General features: G+C 30.9%; 2 protein-coding genes across 9 annotated transcripts; one reads left to right on the top strand and one right to left on the bottom strand.

Moving 5' to 3' along the window:
* Positions 1-11,761: 11,761 nt before the first annotated feature.
* LOC114163289 (uncharacterized) lies at positions 11,762-17,609 on the top strand. Of its 6 annotated transcripts, XM_028047512.2 has the most exons (5): positions 11,767-12,029; positions 13,366-13,498; positions 13,748-14,066; positions 14,675-15,404; positions 15,501-17,609. In XM_028047512.2, the coding sequence occupies exons 3-5, from the start codon at positions 13,818-13,820 to the stop codon at positions 17,333-17,335; spliced, it is 2,814 nt and encodes a 937-aa protein (XP_027903313.2). In that variant the 5' UTR covers positions 11,767-12,029; positions 13,366-13,498; positions 13,748-13,817; the 3' UTR covers positions 17,336-17,609. The 6 variants fall into 6 exon arrangements, with proteins under 6 accessions (XP_027903312.2, XP_027903313.2, XP_085523157.1 ...); XM_028047511.2 differs by lacking the exon at positions 13,366-13,498 and having other exon boundaries at positions 11,762-12,029; XM_085667031.1 differs by lacking the exons at positions 11,767-12,029; positions 13,366-13,498 and adding an exon at positions 12,080-12,687.
* Positions 17,610-20,681: 3,072 nt separating this feature from the next.
* Positions 20,682-24,550, bottom strand: LOC114163398 (calmodulin-binding protein 60 E-like). 3 transcript variants are annotated; one of them, XM_085666965.1, is made up of 8 exons: positions 24,142-24,550; positions 23,638-23,713; positions 23,269-23,327; positions 22,625-23,118; positions 22,262-22,422; positions 21,972-22,175; positions 21,237-21,877; positions 20,682-21,119 (listed from the first exon to the last, which is right to left on the bottom strand). In XM_085666965.1, exons 1-8 carry the CDS (start codon positions 24,258-24,260, stop codon positions 21,086-21,088), a joined length of 1,788 nt encoding a protein of 595 aa, XP_085523091.1. In that variant the 5' UTR covers positions 24,261-24,550; the 3' UTR covers positions 20,682-21,085. The 3 variants fall into 3 exon arrangements, with proteins under 3 accessions (XP_085523091.1, XP_027903512.1, XP_027903514.1); XM_028047711.2 differs by having other exon boundaries at positions 20,682-21,877; positions 24,142-24,549; XM_028047713.2 differs by lacking the exons at positions 23,269-23,327; positions 24,142-24,550 and having other exon boundaries at positions 20,682-21,877; positions 23,638-23,719.
* Positions 24,551-25,578: the final 1,028 nt, after the last annotated feature.

A 25,578-nucleotide genomic window follows, 5' to 3' on the forward strand; every position in this document is an offset into this window, starting at 1 on the left:
TGTTGTTTGTCTTTTGGCAGATTTTGAAAATATAACCTTTGAGGAAACGGTGCAAGATGAGAATTGGAGACTTGCAATGGATGAGGAGATCGATGCAATTGAGCGTAATAACACGTGGGAGTTGTCCAATCCCCCAACAGGAGCTCGACCTATTGGTGTGAAATAGGTATACAAGAAGAAGATGAATGTTCAAGGTGAAATAGAGCGTCACAAAGCCCGACTTGTTGCTAAGGGCTATAAACAAAAGGAGGGAATTGACTATGCTGAGGTGTTTGCGCCAATTACTAGAATGGAGACAGTTTGACTACTAATTTCAATGGCAGCTCAGCACAAATGGTTGATCTATCAGATGGACGTGAAGTTGGCATTTCTAAATGGAATCCTAGAGGAAGAAGTTTATGTTGAACAACCACTGGGATACATGAGAAGAGGAGAAGAGAATAAAATACTAAGATTGAAGAAAACGCTTTATGGGTTGAAGCAAGCTCCTCAGGATTGGAATTACTGCATTGACAAGTACTTCAAGAAGAAAAGATATGAGCAATGTCCATATGAACATGCTCTGTACATAAAGAAAAGTAAAGGTGATGTAATGTTTGTTGCTCTTTATGTAGATGACCTTATATTCATGGGGAACAATGCTGAGATGATTCAAGAATTCAAGGACATAATGATAAAGGAGTTTCAGATGACAAACATGGGATTGATGGAGTACTTCCTTGGCTTGGAAGTCAAACAGGGTGAGAAAGGCATTTTTGTGTCCCAAGAAAGATATGTCGAGGAGATCTTGAACAAGTTCAAGATGACAAACTGTAACTCGGTTTTAACCCCAATGGAACCGGATACAAAACTCTCGAAGTTTGATGGAGGAGACCGAGTTGATGCCAACAAGTACCGAAGCTTGGTTGGAAGCCTTCGCTATCTGACGAGTACAAGGCCAGACTTACTACTAAGTGTTGGAATAGTAAGTTGGTATATGGAGGAGCCGAGCTACAGTCGTTGGAAGGTTTTAAAGCGAATACTAAGATATATTTGGGGAACGATATCACTCGGACTATACTATACTAAGTCGGACAACTACTAACTAGTAGGGTACTCAGATAGTGATTGGTGCGGAGATGTAGATAACTGGAAAAGCATATTCGGGTATGTATTTTTCATGGGCCACAGAACGTTCACTTGGCTCTCAAAGAAGCAACCCATTGTAACATTGTCAACGTGTGAAGCCGAGTATGTTGCAGCATCATGGTGTGTATGTCGTGCGATATGGCTTAGAAATCTTCTAAGCAAATTAGAGATGAAACAAGAAGAAGGTATTGTGATACGAATGGACAACAAGTCGACCATTGAGTTGGCAAAGAATCCGGTCAACCATGAAAGGAGCAAGCACATTGATGTGCGCTTTCATTTCATCCGAGAATAGGTAAAGGAAGGCAATGTGGAGCTGGTGCACGTGGGAAGCCGAGATCAAGTTGCAGATTTGTTTACAAAGCCACTACCCACTGTGTTGTTCAATAACTGCAAGAAACTGATCGAGATGGAGGATAAAAGAAACATTTAAATTTACGGGGGAGTTTTGTTGGGTTTTAGTAAACTTAAATGTACTAGTCGTTGTGGGTAACTAACTATTGTAAGAAACTAGCCCTTGGGTGGTTAATGTACTAGTAGTTGGATAGTTAATGCACTAGTTGTTGGGTAGTTAATGTACTAGTCGTTTATAGTCGTTGGGAGTACAACAGACAAAAATTGTAAGCTTATAAATTGTATTGTTGATGGCATGAATAAACACAACGAAAAAGTGAATAAGTTTCCATCCAAGAGCCTCTTTTTCTTAACATTTTCACCGTGGTTGATTCAAACATAAAGAGCATAAATATATTTAACAAACTGTAATACCAATATACTCATCCAAAAACTAGAGACCTACACAAAAACTTGGTGATAATATAAACAATAAAAAATCAAAGAGTAATTGATTTTAGTATTAATTAGCTTCTAACTTAGCTTATAAGTTTATCTCCTTTAGTTTATATACCTTTTCTAATAATATTTATATATCAACTTTCTTACATATATAAGATACGAAATCATCGTAACAGAGAGAAACCATCACTTATAAATCATTATTAAATTGAACTCATGGAAGAATCCAAGAAAATAAACCTTAATTTGGTAAACATTAAGAATGTGCTTTCAAAAATAAGAGCAGGAAGAAAAATAGCTAACGTAAGGTTTGGATCAATCTTTGACCCTGCATATAAAACATGCATTAAAAGCAATATGCACTGTAGTTTGATTATCGCAAAACAAATAACTAGTTGGTTGGAAGCTACTATGAAGTAAAATATCACTAGAAACAAGTACATTCAGTTATCTTTAAACAAGTTAAATCATTCTTATAAGAAAAATCCGTAAAGGGCACTAAAACTAATTAAGCTTGGGAAGGCATACACAGATTCAATATTATAATTGATATGGCATGAAACTAATTAAGCTTCAAGAGAGGTCGTTCTTACCGCTCTGTATTATCATGTTGGAATTATTGAATCTCTCTTCATGTCAAAGGGATTTGGCTACGGGTGAATGGCTTTTAGCAACTCAAATACTCTAAGATGAAAGTGTTTCTTTCATGTCAAATATAGTTAAAACAACATTTGTTGCGTTATCAAATTCAAAAAAAAAATTGGATAGGGATAAGAAAAATCAAACCTTAGTATTAATATTTCTCCTTAAACATCAAAACCCTTTCCTGTTTTCGTTCAAGCAAAACAGAGGTTGTTCAACCAAATAGGGCCACCTTTTGCTAGACTTCTTCATCTTAATCTAACAACACACAAACACTTGAATAACCTTTGAGATTACAGACACACTATCATGTTAACATCAAGACTTTCGATTACAGAGTTTTTAAGAAAAATAAAAACCCTAAATAAGAGATTTTTTTATTAAACTTACATTCACTCTGAAACCAATTTCGATTCGGCTTCTGAAAGGTTGGCTACCAATTTCGATTGAACCCAATCACGAAAATCCAACCGCGAGTCTGAAACAATTTAACAATGCAAGGGAATATAGGAATGGCAGTGAGAATGGTCTGAAGTGCAACAACAATGTTCTTGTACCACAATTGAGCCTTTCCGAGAGGGTCTCCAACGTCGAGAGATGTTGTACCCTCAAAGTGGAGATTTAAGTTGTCTAAAGGGAATTTAGGGTTACGAAAGGGGCATTCGGGGAGGGCATTAAGAGAAGAGAAAGATAAAACCTAAACCAAGGGAGTGAAACGAAAATGAGGAGGAAGAAAAGAGGAGGTTGACAAGGGTAGGGAAACACATTTGGAGATGGGGTAGACAGGATTGGAGAGTTTTACGGAAGGAAGGTGAGACAGAGGGATGGGAAAATGAGAAGGTTTCAGAGATGAGAGGGAGAGTTAACTAGTGATTTTTTATTTTTTTTCAAGGCGGGAAAGGGTTTGGAAAAATAAAAAAGAGAGAGATTTAGAAATTAATTTAATAATAAATAATTATTGTAGAAATTAATTTAATGATTAATTTTTTATATATATTTGGTGATTACATTTCTTTAATTGTAATTTAAATATAATAATAATAATAATAAATTTAATATTTAAAAAAATGCATTTAAAGTTTTTTTATACATTTATCAAATTTTAAATAGTTTTATGTATTTAAAAAAATAATTATCTTCAAAATTATTAAAATAATATATCAATATTTAAAATTTTTGGATTAAATTTGATTGAAGTTAAATAAAATTTAAGTAAATTTTAAATAAATATTTTTTATGATCATTAATTAATTACTATAAATCTGATTTCTAATTATTATCATATTAATAATAAAAACAATTTTAAATAAGCAATCTGATAATAAATATACATAAAGAGAGCAACTTACATAAATATATTAATGTTAAAATTAATACTTAATCATAAATATTTTTCAAACATTATTATAATTGTTACGACACTTGTTATGACTATTTTTTTCATGACAATAACAATAATCAACCTCTTAAGATTGATAAAATAAAAACTTAATTCCATATTGAACAATTAGAAATTCTCAAATTACAATTTTATTTTTGAATAAAAAAAAGATTTTAGTATTTTATAATTTGGAAACAAAACTTTTATTTTGAATTATATAGTCACCGGAGTAGATATTTTTGTTAGTAATATTATCGATTTTTGTTTCAGTTGTTACACAAATTAATATCATTACACATTTGTTTAGTTACTAATTAAAACTTGAAATTAGCGACTAAAACCTTTTGGTCGCTAATTCGGTCACTAAAAATACTATATTTAGCGATTAAAAATGTTTGGTCACTAATTACCACATCATGCATATTTTGTAACCACCGGTTTTCGGTTGCTAGTAAAATATTTAATTCGGCCGCTAATTCGGCTGCTAAAAACATTACATTTAGTGACCAAACGATTTCGGTCGCTAATAAGGATTTTGTACATATTTAGTGACCACCAAATATTCAGTCGCTAATACAAAACACATATTGATTGCTAATTTGGTCGCTAAAAATATTACTTCCAAATTGAATAAATAGCAACCGATTTAACGACTATATTTTCGCTACTAAAATTTTTGGTCCCTATTTCCGTCGCTAACCATATTACTGTCACTAAAAGGTAATCAATTATTATTTCAGTGACATATTTGTCATTCGGTAGCTATTCCGGTCGCAAATAGCTAAAAAACATGTTTTGCATTATCAAATTCAGAGAAAAATTTGGACAGGATATGAAAAATAAAAACCTTAGTATTAATATTTCTCTTTAAACATCAAAACCCTTTCCTCTTTTCGTTCAAGCGAAATGGAGGTTGTTCAGCCAAATAAGGTCACCTTTTGCTAGACTTCTTCCTCTTAACCTAACAGCACACAAACACTTGAATAACCTTTGAGATTACAGACACACTATCATGTTAACATCAAGACTTTCGATTCTGAGTTTTTAAGAAAAATAAAAACCCTAAATAAGAGATTTTTTTATTAAACTTACATTCACTCCGAAACCAATTTCGATTCGAATTCTCAAAGGTTGGCTACCAATTCCGATTGAACCCAATCACGAAAATCCAACCGCGAGTCCGAAACAATTTGACAATGCAAGGGAGTATAGGAATGGCAGTGAGAATGGTCTGAAGCGCAACAATGATGTTCTTGTACCGCAATTGAGCCTTTCCGAGAGCGCCTCCAACATCGAGAGATGTTGTACCCTCAAAGTGGAGATTTAAGTTGTCTAAAGGGAATTTAGGGTTACGGAGAGGGCATTCGGGGAGGGAGATTAAGAGAAGAGAAAGATAAAACCTAAACCAAGGGAATTAAATGAAAATGAGGAGGAAGAAAAGAGAATGTTGACAAGGGTAGGGAAACACATTTGGAGATGGGGTAGACAAGATTGGAGAGTTTTTCGGAAGGAAGGCGAGACAAAGGGATGGGGAAATGAGAAGGTTTCAGAGATGAGAGGGAGAGTTAACTAGTGATTGTTTAATTTTTTTCAAGGCAAGAAAGGGTTTGAAAAAAATAAAAAAAAAGAGGAATTTAAAAAATAATTTAGTAATAAATAATTATTATGTAGATATTAATTTAGTGATTAATTTTTTATATATATATTTGATGATTACATTTCTTTAATTTTAATTTAAATATAATAATAATAAGTTTAATATTTTAAAAAAATACATTTAAAGTTTTTTATACATTTATTAAATTTTAAATAGTTTTATGTATTTTAAAAAATAACTATCTTCAAAATTATTAAAATAATATATCAATATTTAAAATTTTTGGATTAAAGTTGATTAAGTTAAATAAAAGTGAAGTAAATTTTAAATAAATATTTTTTATGATCATTAATTAATTACTATAAATCTAATTTCTAATTATATTATCATATTAAAAATACTATATTTAGCGACTAAAAATGTTTAGTCGCTAATTACCACATCATGCATATTTTGCGGCCACCATTTTTCGGCTGTTAGTAAAATATTTAATTCGGTCACTAATTCGATTGTTAAAAACATTACATTTAGGGACCAAATGATTTCGATCGCTAATAAGGATTTTGTACATATTTAATGACCATCAAATATTCAGTAATACAAGACACATATCGGTCACTAATTTGGTCGCTAATTGAAAAAATAGCAACTGATTTAACAACTATATTTCTGCTACTGAAATTTTTGATCCCTACTTCCGTCGCTAACCATATTATTGTCACTAAAAAGTAATCAGGTATTATTTCAGTGACATATTTGTCATTTGATAACTATTTCAGTCGCAAATAACAACCTACTTTTTTTCGATCGTCGATAGTTAAAAAAGTTATTTCTAGTATAATATAAAATTTAAGTGATAAAAATTATCAAATTTCGATATTTGTGAAGAGTTATAGTATTACCATGATCCTCAAATTTAGGATCACGATCTTAGAAATACAAGTAGTTTGAATATTAATAAAAAAAATTTAACATTATGTGCATGTGCGCCTGCAATTTTGCATAATTATCACATACAAAAAAATTTATGTTATGGGTCATAAAAAGTAACATTTCAATTAATTGACATTTTCATATATTAAAACACATGATCAAATATGACCGCAACAAGATGTCTCTTGTAATATTATGTTCACTAACTCTATCGTGATAGTTTATTCAACCTTCTTGTTTTTACAAATGATTTAAAAACTATGAAATCGAGATTATCAAATAATTAAGAATATTTTTGAAATAAACTAAAAATAATTAGAACTAATTATGAAATCGAGATTAGCAAATAAATTTAAAAAAAAACCATAAATTTTTATTTATTTTATACATTTACTCAAAAATCTTATTCCATTTTTGTTTTAAAAAACAATTATACAATATGTATTCCTAAATATTATAAAAAATATATCAAGATCAATAAAATCAATTATAAATTTCTCTTGTATTAATTCAGTTTCGAACATTTTTCTCTTAATCTCTAGCCATCTCACTTGTATTCCATAGTCCAAAGACACTCATAATTTAAACAATATCATTTTTCACTTTTCTTTCTTTATTTTTTTTTTAAGTCTCAAATCCCCTATGAAATTCAAATTTTGAAATATTAGAATATAAATCGTAAAGGTTTCAAATTAATTGGGTTTTGTAATAAAAATGGTGGTGTTTCAAACCCAAAGCGACTTAATATAGAATCCAACAACCATATCTGAGTATGATAAGACAGAATTAACTTGGAACAGTGATTTTATATTTAATTGAGGGTTTGATTATAATGGGTCACCTTCCATTCCATCAATTAACATACTTTTTAATTATTTAGTGGTGAATCGATACAACTTTGATCGCTGAATATATGAATTTTGTTTTCTTCTTTTAATTTATTATTACCAATAATAATAAGCAAATATTTTGATTTTTAAAAATATGAAAATCTCAGAAATATCAAAAGAAAAAACTTTAAACTTAAATATTTATTATAATCTTTTTACTTTTAATTCTTTTAAAAGATGGAGTGGTAGAACTAATCCATAGAGTGGCTAGTTGTCCTATTAGATTAATCAGATGAATTAATAGAATAAAATTATGATTCATTTATGTTTATTTGGTAGGGGACTAGTGTGATAGAGTTTGCCTTGTTATTCTTATCCCAATCTAATTTATTTAAATATATGATTTGATTAGAAATTTGTTTTCTATAGATTGATTGATTTGATTTATTTATATATATATATATATATATATATATATATATATTTATTTAATTGAGTTTTTTTTTAATTTAACGTGTTTCCTTCCATTAAACCTTAACATCGTTTTAAAAGTCACACTTCAAAATTTAAATTTAATTTAAATTTATCGTGTGTTAAAATTTGAATCATGGTTGGTAATGGAAAACAAATCCAATGTTCTTATCTTTGTCTAGAACTGTCAAAACGGATCACCCGACCTAATCTGGCTCGGCCCGCGACGGGTTGGTTACTTAGTGGGTCAACCCAACCCGGCTCACTTATTAGCAAGTCAACAAAATTAGAACCCGACCCGACCCACCACGGGTTGGCGGGTTAAACGGGTTGGCTCACTCGCTTAATTAAAAAAAAACACAATTTTTTTTCTTCAATCTTAAGAAAACTAAATTATAATTCCGATTAAAATCTAAATAAACTTCAATACAATCCAAATAAAATCCCAAATTATGTTAAACTCCAAATACAAACCAAAAATCACAAAAATATAAATTACCATCTAACATCAAATCATTATTGTCACTTATCAAACTACAATATTAGAATCTTGAATGAATAAATCCACAACATTTTCATCTCTTGAAGCATCTTCTTTATCCCCATCTATAATAAAACAAGACAAAAATAATATTAACTAATAATATTAAAAGATTAAGTATTAAATAATTAAATTAATTTTACAACATTAACAATAATGTTACCTGTTAGTTCAAAACCATACAATCAATTTTGTGTTAAAATGAGTGTCTCAACATTCTCTAAAAAAATAAAAAAACAATATTTAGTTAGCGCATGAGAACCAAAACTAAAAACAGACTCACTAACAAAAAAAAAATATATATATATATATATAATATATAATATAATATAATATACCTATATATAATATATATATATATATATAATATAATATATACATATATAATCTATATATATATATAATATATATTATAATATAATATATATGTATATATATATATATATATAATATAATATATACATATATAATCTATATATAATATATATATATATATATATATTATAATATAATATATATATATATATATAATATACATATATAATATATATAATATATATAATATATGCATATATATATATATATATATATATAAATTTAATATTTAAAATTTATTGAGGTTGGTGAGCCAACCCGGCTCATCACGGGTTCAACCCGAATGAGCCAGGTTCTTAGTGGGTTGGGTTCATTTTTAACCTGTACTGAAATTTGTAATTTTTTTTTAACTCAACCCGATCCGAACCCGTGATGAGCCAGGTTAGCTCACGAGTTATAACTCATTTTGACGACTCTATCTTTGTCCTAATATTTTGATTTCTATCCAAACACATACTTTACATATTTTCTTCTATCTCCTTCTCATTGAAGGAGCTTACGTGATTTTTGGTATGGATTGTTTATGCCCTTTTACAAGCCAACTTTTTCATCTCTCAACTTTGCTTTACACATTCATATCACCCTAAACAACAATTTCTAGGCTTAAATATATATTTGGTCCTATTTTTGTTGTTTTTATTCAATTTAGTTTTCATTTTCATTTTGTGTTCAATTAGATATTTATTTTCGTCAAATTTTGGTTAATTTGGTCCTTTTAACTAACAGTATTTAAATAATTAATTTTTCTGAACAGTATATGCTATGTGTCAACTCTTGATTTTTTTTTTAATTTTTTTTAATTTCACATTAATAACAAAAATAATGATACACAACAATTATTTATATTAACAACAAAAGTAATTTCACATTAATAACAAAAATAATGATATACAACCCGAATAAAGTTTAAATACAGCAAATAACAAATAGTTTTTATAATAAATTTTATTTTATTTATAAAAAAAATAACATAATCAAATATATCATATAATTTATTATTTTCTTAAAATAAATTACATTTAAATGATTAGAATTACTTTTTTAATTCAAAAACCTATGTAATTTATTATAAAAAGAAATCTACAAATATAATATATATATATATATATATATATATATATATATATATATATATATATATAAATATCTTTTTTTTGCATATCTAAGAAATATTTTCTCTTAAACTATAAGAAAAATATTAATTAATAATCAATTTTAGACTAAAATAATTAATTACTGTATAATTAAGTTAAATGTTATTTTATAAATTAAAAATTATTAATATCTAAAGTAGTCTCCATTATCAACAAAAAATTATAATTGGTATGTAAATTAGAGTTTAAATTAATATATAGCATTAGTTAAAGTTTTAACTATTTGGTTCTAAATTAGTTTCTAAATTTAAATTATTTGGATAATTTTTTATTTTAAAACATCCAAGGAATTAAATTATTATATCTACATAAAGAATCTAGTTAAAAAAATTTAAAAATACTAAATGTTATTTAAAAAATGAAAAAAAAAAGATTTTTAATATTTTACGAGAAAGAGAAGAAGGTTATTTGATTTTGATGGCGTGAGGGAGAAAGAATATGGTTGCAATAATGGTTGGAAGTGTAGGAGCGTTTATAATAGGCGGTTATATTCCAAACATCAAAATTAGTATAAGGGACCCACTCCTCACTCCTGCACTTCCCACACATCAAAATAACAATATTCCAAACAGAATGTAACAATCCAAACTCAATTAAAATATTGAATTGGAAACATCAAGGTAGTTTTAGAAACATTGTTTCTCAATCATTCCTTCTTGCAATAACTAGGACTCTACAAAACAACTTTAAATAATGCTATTACCTTTTTCTATTATTATCACGCTTAAATTTAATTTACCTTATTTTAAACAAACAATCTTTATTAACAAAATTTAAAGAAAATTATCATTTATAAAAAGGTTCTAATTATGCTTAAAAATGTCTGTAAAATTGATGAAAAAATTATTATTTTCCACAAAATAGATAACATCTATCATTAATATTTGCATATTTTTATCACGACAACACACGTCTTTCAATTAAATTTAACTTCATTTTGATGGTTTTCATCCTTTTTATTAAGAACTAGTGTAAACACAGGCGCTATCGCGCCTGTGTGTACAAATTTTTTTGAATTATATTAATAATTGATGATGTTGTAATGTTATTAAGTTAATAAATAAAATAAAAGTATATTTATAAAAAATAAAATAAAATGTACGGAAAAAATAAGAGAAAAATAACTGTTGATGAATAGTAAGAGAAAAAAAGAAAAAGGAGATAAGTAAATAATTTTATAAAAACTTGTACAAATAACCATTAATTTTTAAAAATTTAATAAATAATTAAATTATAAAGGGTAAAGTTGAAATTATAAAATGTGGACAGGGAATCCCCTTTATATATAGTTATAGATAAATAATAAACTTTTTATGTTTTTATTTAGTAATAACGGTTTTATGTAAATAATTTGTTAAACGACATCCAAACTTGTTGGTTTATTCTTTTCTCGTATCATATTGCGTTGAACACTAAAAAGTAAAATATTTTCAAAATATTGTGATCACTGATTAATTAAAAAAAATGTCCAATCATTTAGATAAAACTACATCTGATAAATGTTTTTTCGTGAGTTGTTTGGATAGAAACAACACATTCTTTACTATCTACTCTTTAAATTTTTATAATGGTTGTTTTAATATTTATCTTTTCATTGATTTTTCAGTTTTTCATAATTTATATTTCAATTTTGTTCCCAAATAAATATTATTCTCTCATAATAGTTAGTGACATATTAATAAGAATTATGAAATAGAATAGAACTATGTTAATAAAATTGACCATAAAAGATGTTATTATTATGTTGGAGTAATTGTTTTTCTTAATCTAAAGACTTTAAACTCAAATAAATAAAAAATGGAGGGAGTATTAAAGAAAAACAACTTGTAATAAGCAAAAACATTAATGAGAAAGAGACGGAGAAGAGAGAGACAAGTTATTGACAACTTTAATTTCCAATTTGATGTAAATTTCGTTTGTTTTGTGGGTTTCATTTTGAGGTTTTTCCTCTTTCTCTCTCTCTCTGAGTGAAAGCAAAATCTTCATTGAGAGAATGGCCCAGCACTGCGGATCCAAATCCCCATTCTTTTCTGCTTTTCTAAGGCATCTCAAAAAGCAAAAGATCACTTTTTGATTCCCAACCTCTTCTGGGTCGCTCTCTTTTCGCTTCAACATTAATGCCTTTCTTCTCCTTCATCTTTTTCTCCAACGTTTCCACTACCTTCAAACAATGACTCATCGGGTGAGTGAGTCACTTCATTTTTTTTTCTCTATAATGATGTCATGTTTCTTCAACATTTTCTTCTTCAATTTCCCATTTGTTTTGTTATAAAATTTTCTTCTCTGTACTACTTTTCAGTGGCTTCTTCCTTCAAGTGTTGAATTTGACTGTATTTTTTGTTCTTTTCACACTGAGCTATGTGTTTTAGTGATTAATGTAATCGGGTTAAGTTGTCTACCTTCCTTGCAAGTTTTTTGTGTTTTTTTGTGAATGGGTTACTCTTAAGTATTCTTCCTGTTACTTTTTTCGTACATGAAATGTTTTGATGGACTTCTTTCAGTTTTTGAGAATAAATACTTGTTTATTTTATTTCGTTTTGTTTGTTTTTTTTTGTGTCGTTGGCTGGGTCATCTGATGGATGGATTTGATACCCTTGTCTGGAGCATCTGATTCTGATTGCAAAAGATGATTTGCCTGTGAGATTTGTCTCAGAATTTTCTGATTGACTTGATACCATAACATTTGGCCTAACTCTATCTCGTTCAGAAAAATCTTTTGATCGCTCTTGGTGCTTCTGTGCTTGTCCTGTAGTTTATGCTGTGCTTATCATTATATGTTCTTTTTGATTATCATTAATAGTGTAGGCACAGTGCTCTTCTTCCCCTGTTCAATGATACTTGTGAGTGTTGATTTCAGGTTTTTTTAATTTCTGGTTAGGAAACATTTGCACTCTTTTGTGGATTGTTGACGTAAAAACATTTGATATCTATCATAACTTAAAAGTACCAATTCCCTTTTTGAGCCAATTGTGACAAAATTGGTTATTTGTTTCTGGGTCTTGTGCTTATCAACTTCAATTTTAAATGCTTCTCCAAGCAAGGTAGTTTTGTATTTCTTTCTGTTGTCCGTTTAGAAAATGCTTTTACCGGAACCAAATTCTTTCTTAACAGTTCAAACGTTTTCTTTTTGAGGGACATGATGAAAGAAATTTAATTTCTGCCCCTCTTGCATAGTATTACATGTGTTCACCATTTCTCTTTGTGAAGACGGTTATAGACTCTTGTCTATTATTCACCTGTTTGTCATGTAACCTATATATTTTCATTTTTAGGTGGAGAGGATTGTTTGGGGCCAAATTATTCTCTGACAATATATACTGCTTGACGAGATTGATTTCTTTTGGTGACGTTTAGTAATCTGTTGTCGATAGATTTATGTAAAATAATACTATATTAGCTTAAATGTGTGCAATGTATATTCCTCACGAGTGCTTAAAATTTGATGTCAAAGTGAAAAATAGTGTAGAAGACTATGATTAAAGTTGGCTTGTGGTAATTTTTATTTTCTTGTTGTGCAGATGGACTCACATTTCTTTGCAGGTCTTCATTACTATGACATCATATGGAAATGTCATGATCTAGAATTATTCCGTCTTCACAATTTTTTGTCAGATAAATTTATCTGTAGAATGGAATTCCCTTGTGGGTCATGTGAGCAGTTTACAAAACAGTCCAATTAAATCTAATTATTCTATTTTTGGGTGCACATTACATATATATTAGTTGGAGCAATCAGTTTTCTCCTTAGTGAACAATCTTGTATTCTCAATAAATAAAAACCTATATAAGGCAGAGTAAAGAAGGTGTCTGGGCTTAAACTGTATTTTTTTATTATTTATCAAATATTTCTCTTAAATTATTATTTAAGTAATAATCAATTTATTTTTGTTTTGATTGCAGGTTTTCATTCCCTTAAAAATGAGGATACTTTATAATATCTTGTGTCATTGAAATCTCTGCATTGTCATCTATGGCACTTTTGGGCATGAGTGCAAACAGGCAAAACAATGGTTTTATCCAAGGATATCATTCCCCGAGGGATCTTGTCTTCAGTGCAGAAGGCAGCACATGGACCTCATCTAATTATACTGGTGAACGTGAGGATGACTGTTATGGACTTGGATCCTCGCCGTTGTCATCAACATGTCATCTTTTAGGTTACAACAAGGAACTTCTGAAACAGACAATACTCAAGCATGAGGCCATATTCAGGGACCAAGTATGTTAGCTTCATGGTTTCATTGTGTTTATCTTTTCTGCATATAGCTGCCAAAAATAATTTTTTTGTATTTTTATTATAAGTATAATTAGTGTTGAAGGGCAAACATCTTCATGTGAGAAAGTATGACCCATTATCTACACAAATTAATAATTTTCATAAGCTTTCCTATTTCAGTCTTCGTCAAACACAAGATTAAACATTTATCATCTGCTGGTACCTGAAGTCCTGAAGTTGTGTAACTCTAGCTAGACTCTGAGGCGTTTTGAAATGGCAGTAAGAGGTTCCATTGTAATTTGTAACATGTTTGGGTCAGTATTAGGTTCTATGAGAAGAATGTTAATCATATTTGTTTTTTTATTGATAAAAGTGGGGAGCAAAATAAGAATCTTATTTGGAAAAGCAAATTATTCTAAAAATTTTGTCAAATTCATTCATTTCACCATGTATATTTATAAAAGATTTTACTTCCATCCTTATTTCATCCAAAATAAAGATAACATTGTGGAGGTTTGTTGTTTGTGGTAAACTGTTCTTGAATATTCTTGGATATTCATAAAGATTTAGCTGTATTTTTTAATAACTCTGGCCTGTGCCTTGCTGTTCAGATTCATGAGCTTCACCGTATTTACCAGAAACAAAGAGAATTAATGGATGAAATTAAAAGGATCGAGTTACATAAACATACTATAAGGTTGGAGACATCATCGTCAAGTTCCTCTTTATATTACTCACAAAACTTGCATGGGTTCACTAGTCAATCATCTATTTTAAATGCTGAAGGCATCCAGTTACCATTGGCTTCTATGCAAGAAAAGAGCAGGCAATTACGTCCTACTCCTCTTTCTGCTCCTGCCCCAGCTGCAATCATAGAATCTCCGAAAGATCCTACACTGTCAGTATCAGCTTACAGAAAAGTTGGTAAGAAAATATTGGATCTTCAACTTCCAGCTGATGTATACATTGATAGTGAATCTTGTGAAAATGAAAGGGTTATCAAAGAGCTTGCACTGTCAACTTATACTTTAAATGGAATTTCTAAGGCTGTTTATAACACTGTTGAGAAACCATTTAACTTTAATGGTTTTTCTGACTTAAATGTGCCATTTAAGCTTGAAGAAGAGACAGGTGTGAAGTCTGATGATTTTGGTGCGTCAATCCATCACAAAAACTATACCTTTCATGATATGACCAGGAGAATTAGACCGGGTTCTCATAGTTTTCCCAATGATGTGATCCAGAATTTGGAAAGAAAACAGGATCTCCAAGCTTGTTCAGATCCCCCACTACTAAACCAGGGGACAAAACATGGACGGCTGACCTTGGGTACTGGTTCTGGTGAGAACTTGTCTCTGAGATTGCCTTGTAATTATTGTAATACATATCTTGTTTTGATATACATTTTTCTGATATAATTAATTGTTAATTTTACAGGGAAAAACTGTAGTGACTTGGGTTCCCTTGCTATATTTAATGATACAGAAAGCCAATTTGTTTCAATTGAATCCATAAGTAAGAAGCTGAAACAAGTTAACAACTCTTCATGTTTTCATTCCACACATCAAATTGTCCCGGGACTGAGAACGGATAGGGATAGCTTTACTGGAACGCATAATCCCACCAGTGGTGTCTGGCTTGGACCAAGCTATTCTTCATGCCCATGTTCTTCACATCAGCTTGTTTCTGAGTCTGACCTGAAAAGTTCTAGGATTTCACCATCAGTCTTATGGAAAAGTATTGCATCTGGCTCTAATTCAGATTCTCAAAACTGTCTTCACAGCAAATTTTGCAACAGGTCCAATCTGTTGGGTCCACCATCAATTAATGCTGATGATCCAAACTACTGTGATAATCGTGGTCCATCGTCAGCTGGCCAGGAGCTTTGGAAGTATGTTAAGGATTCAGAATATGCGGAGACTGTCGGCATAAACCTGAATGTTATGCCTGTTGGTTCTTCTGAAACAAAAACTGCAGAATTTCAAAGCATTCGGATTACAGGTGAATATGATAAATTTCAGGATTCAAGGTTGTCTTGGCTTAAAGAAAAGCCTGTACCCAAGGTCAACCCCACTGATGAATGTCAAGCCTCAACCCTTATTGATTCTTCCTTTCTGAATCCTTTGGAGTTGAATAAGGTTCAGAAAAGTGACCTGTTTAGAGACAGGACTCTTGCATTTGACCTTAATGGAAAACCTCAGACACCCAAAGTCGTCCAGAGCCTGTCCACAGATCATAGGATTGAAGAAATTAATAAGATATCCAATGTAAATTTTCCTTCTGATGGTTATCCTGACATGGGCGAACAAGCATCTGTCAGTGAATACATGAAGAATGAAAAGAAGCACAAGCATTCATCAGGTATTCTTGACCTAAATTCATGCACAAATGAAGATGAAAATATGCCAATTGATATTGATTTACAAGCTCCTTCAAGTCCGGAAAACAAGGAATGTTCTCCACCCAGAGGAGAATCTGATGAAAACCAGTTTGAGATGTTGCCATTGGCAGGGCAGGAGCAGGAGGTTCCAGAAGCACGAGAAGAGCAAACCAGAATTGCAGCCAAGGCTTTGATTTCCATATCAGAAGCTTTGACCTATGATGGTATCCAAATAACAAATTGCCCATCATCTGAACCTTCTATAACTGGTTCTCTCCACTGGTTTGCTGGAATTGTTTCTACAGTAGTCAATCATCCAGAGTATGAGGTTAAGGAGGATTTGAATTGTGCCATTAAGGATCTTGAGGACTTTCTGCCTGCTGACTTTGATTACTTTGAGTTCATGTCCTTAAATTTGTCTGACACCAAGGACCTAGATTATTGCCACTACAAGAGTAGTGGCCAAAATGAGCAAGAAGGTGTATCTACTTCACCAAGTCAACCAAGAAAGTGCCGAACAAACAGGAGGAGGCGGGGGAATGACTTCCAAAGTGACATTCTCCCAAGCCTTGCTTCTTTGTCTCGGTATGAGGTGACCGAAGATCTTCAAACCATTGGAGGTCTCGTGGAAGCTGCCAGAAGAACTCCCTCAGCATCAGGCTGTCTTAGAAGTGCAGGCAGAAATGTAGTAGCACGGGGTAAGAGAAGGTCTTGTGGTTCATCCTCTAACATCACAGACTTGCTTTTGAACTTGAAGGAACTAGATATTGACACTGAAATTGCCATTGAGAAAATGGGGTACATAAGCTGGGGAAAGATTTGTAGAAAGCCAAGGGGAAAGAGATTTCCTTCCAGTAAATCCCACTTAATATTTAGCCAAGTACATAACTAATTCCAAAGTTAAGTTCATGGACTTTTGGATGAGGTTTCTATGAACTATAGTATCCTCTTGTAAATGTCGTCATAGACACTTCATAGTATATGAGATTATGTTAGAAGAATAGAAAAGGAACCCATATGTATGTTCAAGTTGCTTATTGGAATCAAATTCATTCTCTCCTGTATTGGGGATGCAATGACTTCTACTTATTTGTTTGTTGTATTTTGGATCTTTTCCCTCCTTCATGTCAAGCAAATATATAAACAGGAAACATCATTCTAAGACATATATTATTGTTCAATTACTTCTTTCCTTGTTTGTTGCATTTTTTATCTTTTGCCTTAAAAAGCCAAACAAATATAAAACAAGGAACATCAGGTTCAGACATATAATATTATAATACTAGAGTTTTATTGTTCAATGATTTTGTCTTGAATGTCTTTTGAACTCTTTAGTTCATGTAATTAGGGGGGGCTAACAAAAGGTTAAATGCTCTTAATATCCCAGAATCCTTAATCTATTAGAAAAATGATGACATACATTTCAAGATTGATTTCGAAAGTGTTTGGCACTGAAATAATAATGGTGTTGCTTTAGTGAACTAATTTAGTGAAAATGACATGGTATGATATTTAATTCAAGAAAAAAAATGATATGATAACTTAAAAGTTTGGTGGTTTCATTTCATAGACTTCACTTTTTATGGTTGAAGTAGGTAAGATGACTTTCTTGAGAAGAACGTTTTCCTCTCAAAGATTTGCTACTTTCTAAAGTCGCTCTTTTACACTTTGGAGTTTATTTCCAACCTGTTGGTCTTTAGTAACCGTTTAATTCATTTATCATCTTGTTCATTTTGAAATACATTTTTTTTAATTAAAAGTAGGGCAAATAATCGACTATATAACAGGTATGATCATATTTTAATTTTAGAACTATGAGAAAAAATAATTAAGGTATTTGTATAAAAATTTTAATGGTTTAATTAAATTTTAAGTGTTTGATAAATTTAAACATGTTCAATTGAATTCATAATAAATTCATCGTCTATTAAGTATTAAAAATTATATTAACTTTAGTTTTCAGGATTAATTTTTCTATTAACTATTACGGGACATCGTCATCTTCCTTTAACAACTATTGTAAACTGAAAGGACAAAATAATAGTTACTTCTGATTAATAGAAAACTCAAATATAAAGACTCAATTATTGAAAAATATAAAATTTGTTAGTATTTTATATACTGTAAAAATTTATTAAAGACACAATTGAATGTATCAAAATTTGTGATGCAATTAAAATTTAATTAAGTTAAAATTTTCACTTTATGAGGAGATAATTAAATATTTGTCTGATATTTTTCATCAAATTCCTTGATTTTTTCACCTTTCAACCTACATTAAGACCAATTTAATAAAAAAGTTACATTAACTCTTTTAATAAATATTAGAAAAAATATAAAAATTAAAATAAATCATAAATTTTAATATATGAACTAAATTAGTAATTAAGTATCTTATAAATATTTCCCTATGTCTATGAACAATTGAGTACGCATTTTCAAAGTTGATTTACCCCGTGACATGCTCATTTTTTCTTTCTCTTACTTTCACTTGGTTGGTATTTAAGAGGAGCAATCAAGATATCTTTGATTTTTTTACCTGTGTTGCTATGATAAAGCTCATCACACTGTATTGTTGTGTTGAGAATACGGGTGATTATGGATTAATTTTTAATAATCTAATTCACGTCCATTTTAGATTTAAATAATTAAATTAGATTTTTGATCCAAATCTATTTTTTTCAAGAGAACTAGTTTGGATTTTTTAAAATCCAAATATTTGAATCAAAATTTAAATATTTGGATCAATTTCAAAATTCATAATCCATTTTTTATAAAAGAAATTTAAATTGAATGTTCTAAAAATTTCGATCGAGGATGGTGTGGTCGAATACGATCAAATTTGGATTAGGGCCAACTCGAAAAAATTTCGGTTGGGATCGACTTGACTGGATTTGGCAGAATTTCTGGCACGGCCGATTTAACCTAATATGACCAAATTTTGGCCAAACCTGACTAGACCAAATATGGCAAATTTGCGTCAGGGGCTACTCGACCAAATTTTTGTCACGACTAATTTCGTTGAATACAACCAAATATCAATTTCGGGGCTGACTCGACCAAATATGGCCAAATTTAGGTCAAGACCGACTTGGCTAAATTTTGGTCGGGGCCAATGTGATTGAATTTCGACTGAGGTCGACACAACTAAATATGGCCAAATTTCAGTCTCAACTGACTTGGCCGAATACAGCCAAATTTTGTCTAGGGTTAACTCGACTGAATATAGCCAAATTTGGGCTAGTTTCGACTTGGCCAAATTTCAGTCAGGGCCTACTCGACTAACTTTGGCCAAATTTCAATGAAAGCCTACTCGACTGAATACTACTAAATTCCAGTTGCAAGTCGGCTATACCAAAATGGCCAAATTTCGTTCCGATTGAAAAATTTAGATTGAAAATTTGGAATGAATTTTTCGGATTATCCATATTTGAAATCTGGATTTAGAGAATAGATATCAAATTCATAAAATATGTAAAATGTAGATCAAATTGAAATCTAAATCCAATAAAATGAATTTTAAGTGGATTGGATCAAGAAAATTGTATTTTTTGCCTACATTTTTAGAAGATAAAAAGTGATGCCGGTAAATGAAAACAAATATATAGAAAAAAAATGAAAATATATACAAAATACACACACACACACATACACACACACACACACATATATATATATATATATATATATATATATATATATATATTATTAATATTTTTTATTTTTTTATTTTTATTTTTTATTGTAATAAAATACACATTTTATTTTCAATTATGTTAAAAACATAATTGAAAATAATAATATAATATAATTGATTATATTTTCAATTATGTAATTTAAATATTACCAAAATATTTATAACATAAATTATGATAAAAGATATAAATGTTATGTAACTTTTTTTTTCTTTACTTTTTTTCACATTTAAGTGAAAAATTAGATCGGTCTTATCATCTTACTTTTATTACTATTATATTTATATGGTTTCTCATATTTTCCATTCCTTTTCATGGTTCGTGTCCACGCATGAAGCAATGAAGTAAAGACGCACAAATTACAGAGGGTACAAGTAACATTATAATTTGCACAAATATCTAACTATATTCAAATATTTTGATCATTTGTGCACTTATTTTGGTCAAACTTATTTTCCTTTAACAAGATTCTTAATAGTGTACCACTCTTTATAAAGATTAAAAGATGATTTTTGAAGTAAAATAATGTCTTGCAAACATAAATTGTCAAATATTCTTCAGTAGAATTCATTTTATTACATTTGGTAAGTGCTCACAAACAAGTCATGGTACAATATCAGAAAATAATGAAAAAACAAGAACCATTAGATACAGACTCTTGATCAGTTAATGAAAAAGTAAGAAACGAAAATGAATTCATAACTAAATTACACAATAAAAATAGAAAAACAAACAAAATGCCACAATAAGAGAGCCTGTTACATGACAGTGCTGCCTGATATCTATAATAATCTCACAAGCTGTATGGTCTGTTACGGCTGAAGCAAGTCTTAGGTTGCGTTTTCCAATTATTTGTTACTGCTATTCAAACCTTGAATGCCACATCTGTACAACTTATTTAACCTTTTTTATTTGTTTTCTCAAATTGTTCTATGCATTGTAATTTGTCACATTCCAAAAGCAATATCAGCTAGCAATTGTCTGTCAGATAGAAATGAAATGAGTTAAAAATGTTGCAGTTTGAAGCATATAACTCAATTCAGTTCAGTGAGTTGTGCTCTCCTTTCTGCAGCTTTTTTTCTGATAAAAATGCCCCACCTTAAAGCAGCTTTGAGCTTAAGCCACCCCACTACAGCTTTCCCTGAAGGCTTTCCCTGATCCTCACCGAATGAATGATACATCTGAGGCTCATACTGAAGGCTATAGGTGTAACAACCCTCATTAGAATGACCACCATTGATTGTCTTAAGTAACCTCTGCATATCATCACTCTCCAACATCTCTGAACTCCTCAGACGGAGTTCTTCTGCCACAATGTCTTCCAACCCTTGTCCACTTCTTGGTCGGGACCAATCTCCAGCGAAATAAGCACCACCATTGTCATGATTTTCACCTGTTATGTAGTTCATGCTGCCATTCAATGATATCTGAGAGTCAGTTAAAGATGTGCCTACCATCTGATTGTCAGATCTCCCGAATAGATAGTCTGCCAAACCGGGACTTGCTGAGTAGTTATTTGTTATCTGCGAGTGTTGGTTTGGTTCAGAGGAGACATATGAGACCTTGTTCTTTGCTGAGGAATACTGCTGCTCTGGGAAACTGTTATGGTTCATTATCTGAGTGGCTAAAGCTCTTGATCCCTTTTTTGAATTAGTGAGCGAATTTAAAACTTTTCCATCATATTCTACAACTTGCTCCCAATTGTCATATGCTTTCTTCACCAGGGAATCCACAGACATCTGTAAATCAAACTCTGAATGAATGAGCTGATGTAGTTACAAGACATGTCAATCACATACTAGAAATTGTGTTTTCAGTTAACGAAAAATTAACCTTCTGATTTGGAGTGAGTGATTCCAAAGAGAAGAATTGGCCATCTGCAATGAGGCCTCTCAGCTGGTATATATGGTCGAATACAATGCCAGCGGCATTGGTTTCGTCGGTGTAGTAAACAAAGAGCTTGCCACCCAAGACACATGTCTTGGCATGCTCCACAGTACTCTCCCACATTCTGTTGGACATTCCACTACCGAGTATCTGCAACAAAGATGGAAAATAGTGAAGTTTGTAGAAATGAGTACTTGGAAATTTTGGACAAGAGAACAATGATATTGAGTTCTTACACTTCTTAACTTCTGTGGCTCGCGGACAAGAAGTCGTAGGAAATCTTCTACAGTTACTATTTTTGCTTGAATCAACTTTTTGTGAAGTGCCCCATCCTTAGCTATCCGATCCAATCTCCAAACTTCATCATTCAAAGCAGGTGGATAATGTTTCTTGTATACTGCAAGTTGAAGAAAACAATTTGTTTAGTTGCCTTAAAAAACTATGCAAGGAAACAAACAACCTATACAGAGACAAATTTTATATGTTCATTATGTATTTAGCTGGATACAGAAGGTTAACATTCATGAACATGTTATCTGGCTAAAATATCAAAGTTTGAATAGTCATAAGCAAAAAACATGAACTAGTAGAAAACTCACGTTCTCCTCTGTGATCTTTAACTGCAAAGGCTTCAGTCTTTCCCTCACGAATACGAATCTCCTCGCAATAACCAGGAGCAACCTTAACACCAAGCCGGAATTTTCTGCTTCTTATCCAGCTAGAATTGTCAGTGAAAGTAAGATCACCTAAGGTTCCTACCCCTTCCTTCAGAGTAACCTGCAAATCTCCAGTTAGAAGTGGCCTTTTCCCATCACGCTCCTTTACTTCATGCCCTTCAAAGTGCTCTTTTGTCCAATCATCATCCACTTCCTCATTGAAGTCACCTTCAAGTACCACCACATTCAATTTCGCAACAGATTCTGGTCCAACATGAACCACACTGCCACTGTTGGGATCCATTAACACAACATGGATTGCAGATCCTTGCTCTCCCTCAACCTTTCCCCCAGTGAACAAATGAGGCGGCATTTTTGTTCTGAACTGAAGCTGCAGATTCTTCGGCACTGGTCCTTCTAATCTCGGTGGCTGAGATCTGACAATCACAACGTAATTGATTAAATCATGGATAAGGTATGGTATTTTTCAATTCAATATCAGTCATCAGCTATCAGTATCCTGCTAAACAGACACTTATAACTGGAAATCAAGACTTTCCAAGATCCAATTTGACAGGGAAACACACCTTTCAGCCAATTTATCATGGCCCAATTTTGCCAAAGCACGCTCCACTTCTTCACTGACCTACAAGGTCATGGTGTTTGAAGGATTAACATATTAACCTTATAACACATTTATATATCTTGGTTAATAGGATCTTTACTAATTCAGGTACATATCATGATATCTTTTTCTTTTCTTTTTCACGCAAGAAAATCTAAATCAAAGGCTGCAACTAAATTACATATCACACACTAGTTTAACGTCGCTTCTTCATTGAAGAAGTGCTCAAGGGTCCACTATTGTACAGAAAAGTGCTTCATCATTGCAGGTAAAAAGAAAGAAACGTTAAAATTGTGCTGTATGTAATATAAGGAAAGCAAAAGTAACTCACAATTTTTCTGAGAAGAGGTTCCAAAGATGAGCATAGTCTCTGCAGACTGTCCACCTTTAATGCTTCCACAATCACACTAAACACGATTCGAGTAATATATTGGTGTGAGTGTCACTTAATTTGTATTTAAAGGCAGAAAAAGTAACTACCAACTAGCGTACGGCAAATCGAAGATAACCAACATTGAGAAACAGATTGGGAAATTCATCAAATTAGTCGAAACACTAAAATGCTACATCCAATGTCATCTTCACTTCCAATAAAAGTTCGATATTCCTCTCAAAGTCTCAATGACAAATCTTACATTAATTAGTTTCGCAATTAAGAGGCGCAAAACATTAATCTGGGAACTGATATCATGATATCGAAGATCTAGTAATAATCTTAACGATACCACCCAAATGGAAATCAATTCAAACAAGAAACAGGAGTTTGAAGCAAAATAACCTAATTAAAAGAATGCAACTGATGATGAGCGATGAAATATTAGTAAACTGAATATACCTGGCTAAACCGGGTAGTTTTGGTTTCTTTGGATGTGTAAGACGGTGCTGTGAATCGTCATCCTCATCAACTAGCTCGTGCCCTCTTTTCTCCACTCTGTTGTTCTTGGAACTTTCCATTTCTAGAAACTTATCCAATACCAATGATATCTCTAGACACTATCTAAATTTAGAAACCTGGTCTTTTCTTAGGGATCCGTAGGACAGGTGCACCCAAGAACCTTCCCAGAAGAAGTGGAGAGAAAAAATCTTGGAACCAAAACAAAAACTAAAACTTGAGTTCACAAAGACATAGGAAGAAGAGGATGTTTATTTTTTTTTGTTTGACATCTGAGGATCTAAGATTACGACAAGTAAAATGTGAAGACTGTAGCATAGATCTACATTAATTTACACTTAATTTATGTTGAATAAAAAAGTATAAAGGTTCCTTAGATTAGAATATATAATTGATATTATTGATGATCACAGCTGTATTGGATGTGTGCATGAACATTGGAAAATGAAAATGAAACCGCGTTTTTTGTGTCTCATTTGTCTTTGACTTTGCAATGGGTGTCGGTGATAAGACAGAATCAGCCCTTTGTGTGTATCTCAATTACATTTTTCTATTGGCTAGCCCTCCATAAATACTAGTCATGTTTTGTCAGCAGAAACACTTGAATACGTTATGCTGATCTTCGAAGATTTTGGAGTGTTAAATTTTTTAGTAAATTGTTATATTAAAAATGTAATTATTTTATTATACTAAAAGTAAAATATATCAATAAATTAATATTTATCTTTTTTTTATATATATACAAATATTTTGGATACCAAATATATAAAATATACTAAAATTAAAAAACATTTTTATTTATAATTCTATTTTATAGATAAAGGTCTTTTATACAACACTAATGTCGTGTTTTTCTAAAAGGAAGGATTTAAGGAAGAAGATTAGATGAATTTGGTTGGATATGAGTTGAGATGTCTCTTGTTTTTCTAAGGGATTTGGAGGTGATGACAAAGTGAATTTGCGAGTAAAATTTATAAAAATTTGTAGGAAAGTTGATTGATGTGACAGATTAAAAAAAATTAATAGATTAAAATATAAGATTATCAAATTGTTCTTAACGATAAAATTAAAATAAAGTGATATTATGAGTTAGAAATATTTTAATAAAATTATTTTTCAATAATAGTTAAAAAAATTATTAATCAAAATAAAAAGAAGGAAATATATTTGACATAAAAAATTAAATATTTTAATTTTAAACACTAAAAATGAAAAAAAAATAAAAATATTGGAATCGGTTCCAACCACAACAAAACTGATTCTATCTCTCTTCAACCACAATAGAATCTGTTCCCAAAAAACAAATTTGATTCCCCCAAAGCATTATGTCCATGGTGGCTGCATCATGCGTGATAATATGAAAATAAAGCAAGGCTACTT

This window comes from Vigna unguiculata, chromosome 9 (assembly GCF_037176805.1).
Source record: "Vigna unguiculata cultivar grain cowpea cultivar isolate G323 ecotype 2 chromosome 9, ASM3717680v1, whole genome shotgun sequence".
In the NCBI taxonomy this organism is placed as follows: domain Eukaryota; kingdom Viridiplantae; phylum Streptophyta; class Magnoliopsida; order Fabales; family Fabaceae; genus Vigna; species Vigna unguiculata.

Excerpts from the sequence above, each read along its gene's own strand:
- LOC114163289 (XM_028047511.2), top strand. The coding sequence starts at position 13,818 with ATGGCACTTTTGGGCATGAGTGCAAACAGGCAAAACAATGGTTTTATC. Across the intron at positions 14,067-14,674 it reads AGGCCATATTCAGGGACCAA|ATTCATGAGCTTCACCGTAT; the intron begins GTATGTTAGCTT and ends CTTGCTGTTCAG. Across the intron at positions 15,405-15,500 it reads GACCTTGGGTACTGGTTCTG|GGAAAAACTGTAGTGACTTG; the intron begins GTGAGAACTTGT and ends TTAATTTTACAG.
- LOC114163398 (XM_028047711.2), bottom strand. The coding sequence starts at position 24,260 with ATGGAAAGTTCCAAGAACAACAGAGTGGAGAAAAGAGGGCACGAGCTA. Across the intron at positions 22,423-22,624 it reads TAAAGATCACAGAGGAGAAC|TATACAAGAAACATTATCCA; the intron begins GTGAGTTTTCTA and ends TTCAACTTGCAG. Across the intron at positions 21,878-21,971 it reads CACTCACTCCAAATCAGAAG|ATGTCTGTGGATTCCCTGGT; the intron begins GTTAATTTTTCG and ends TTTGATTTACAG.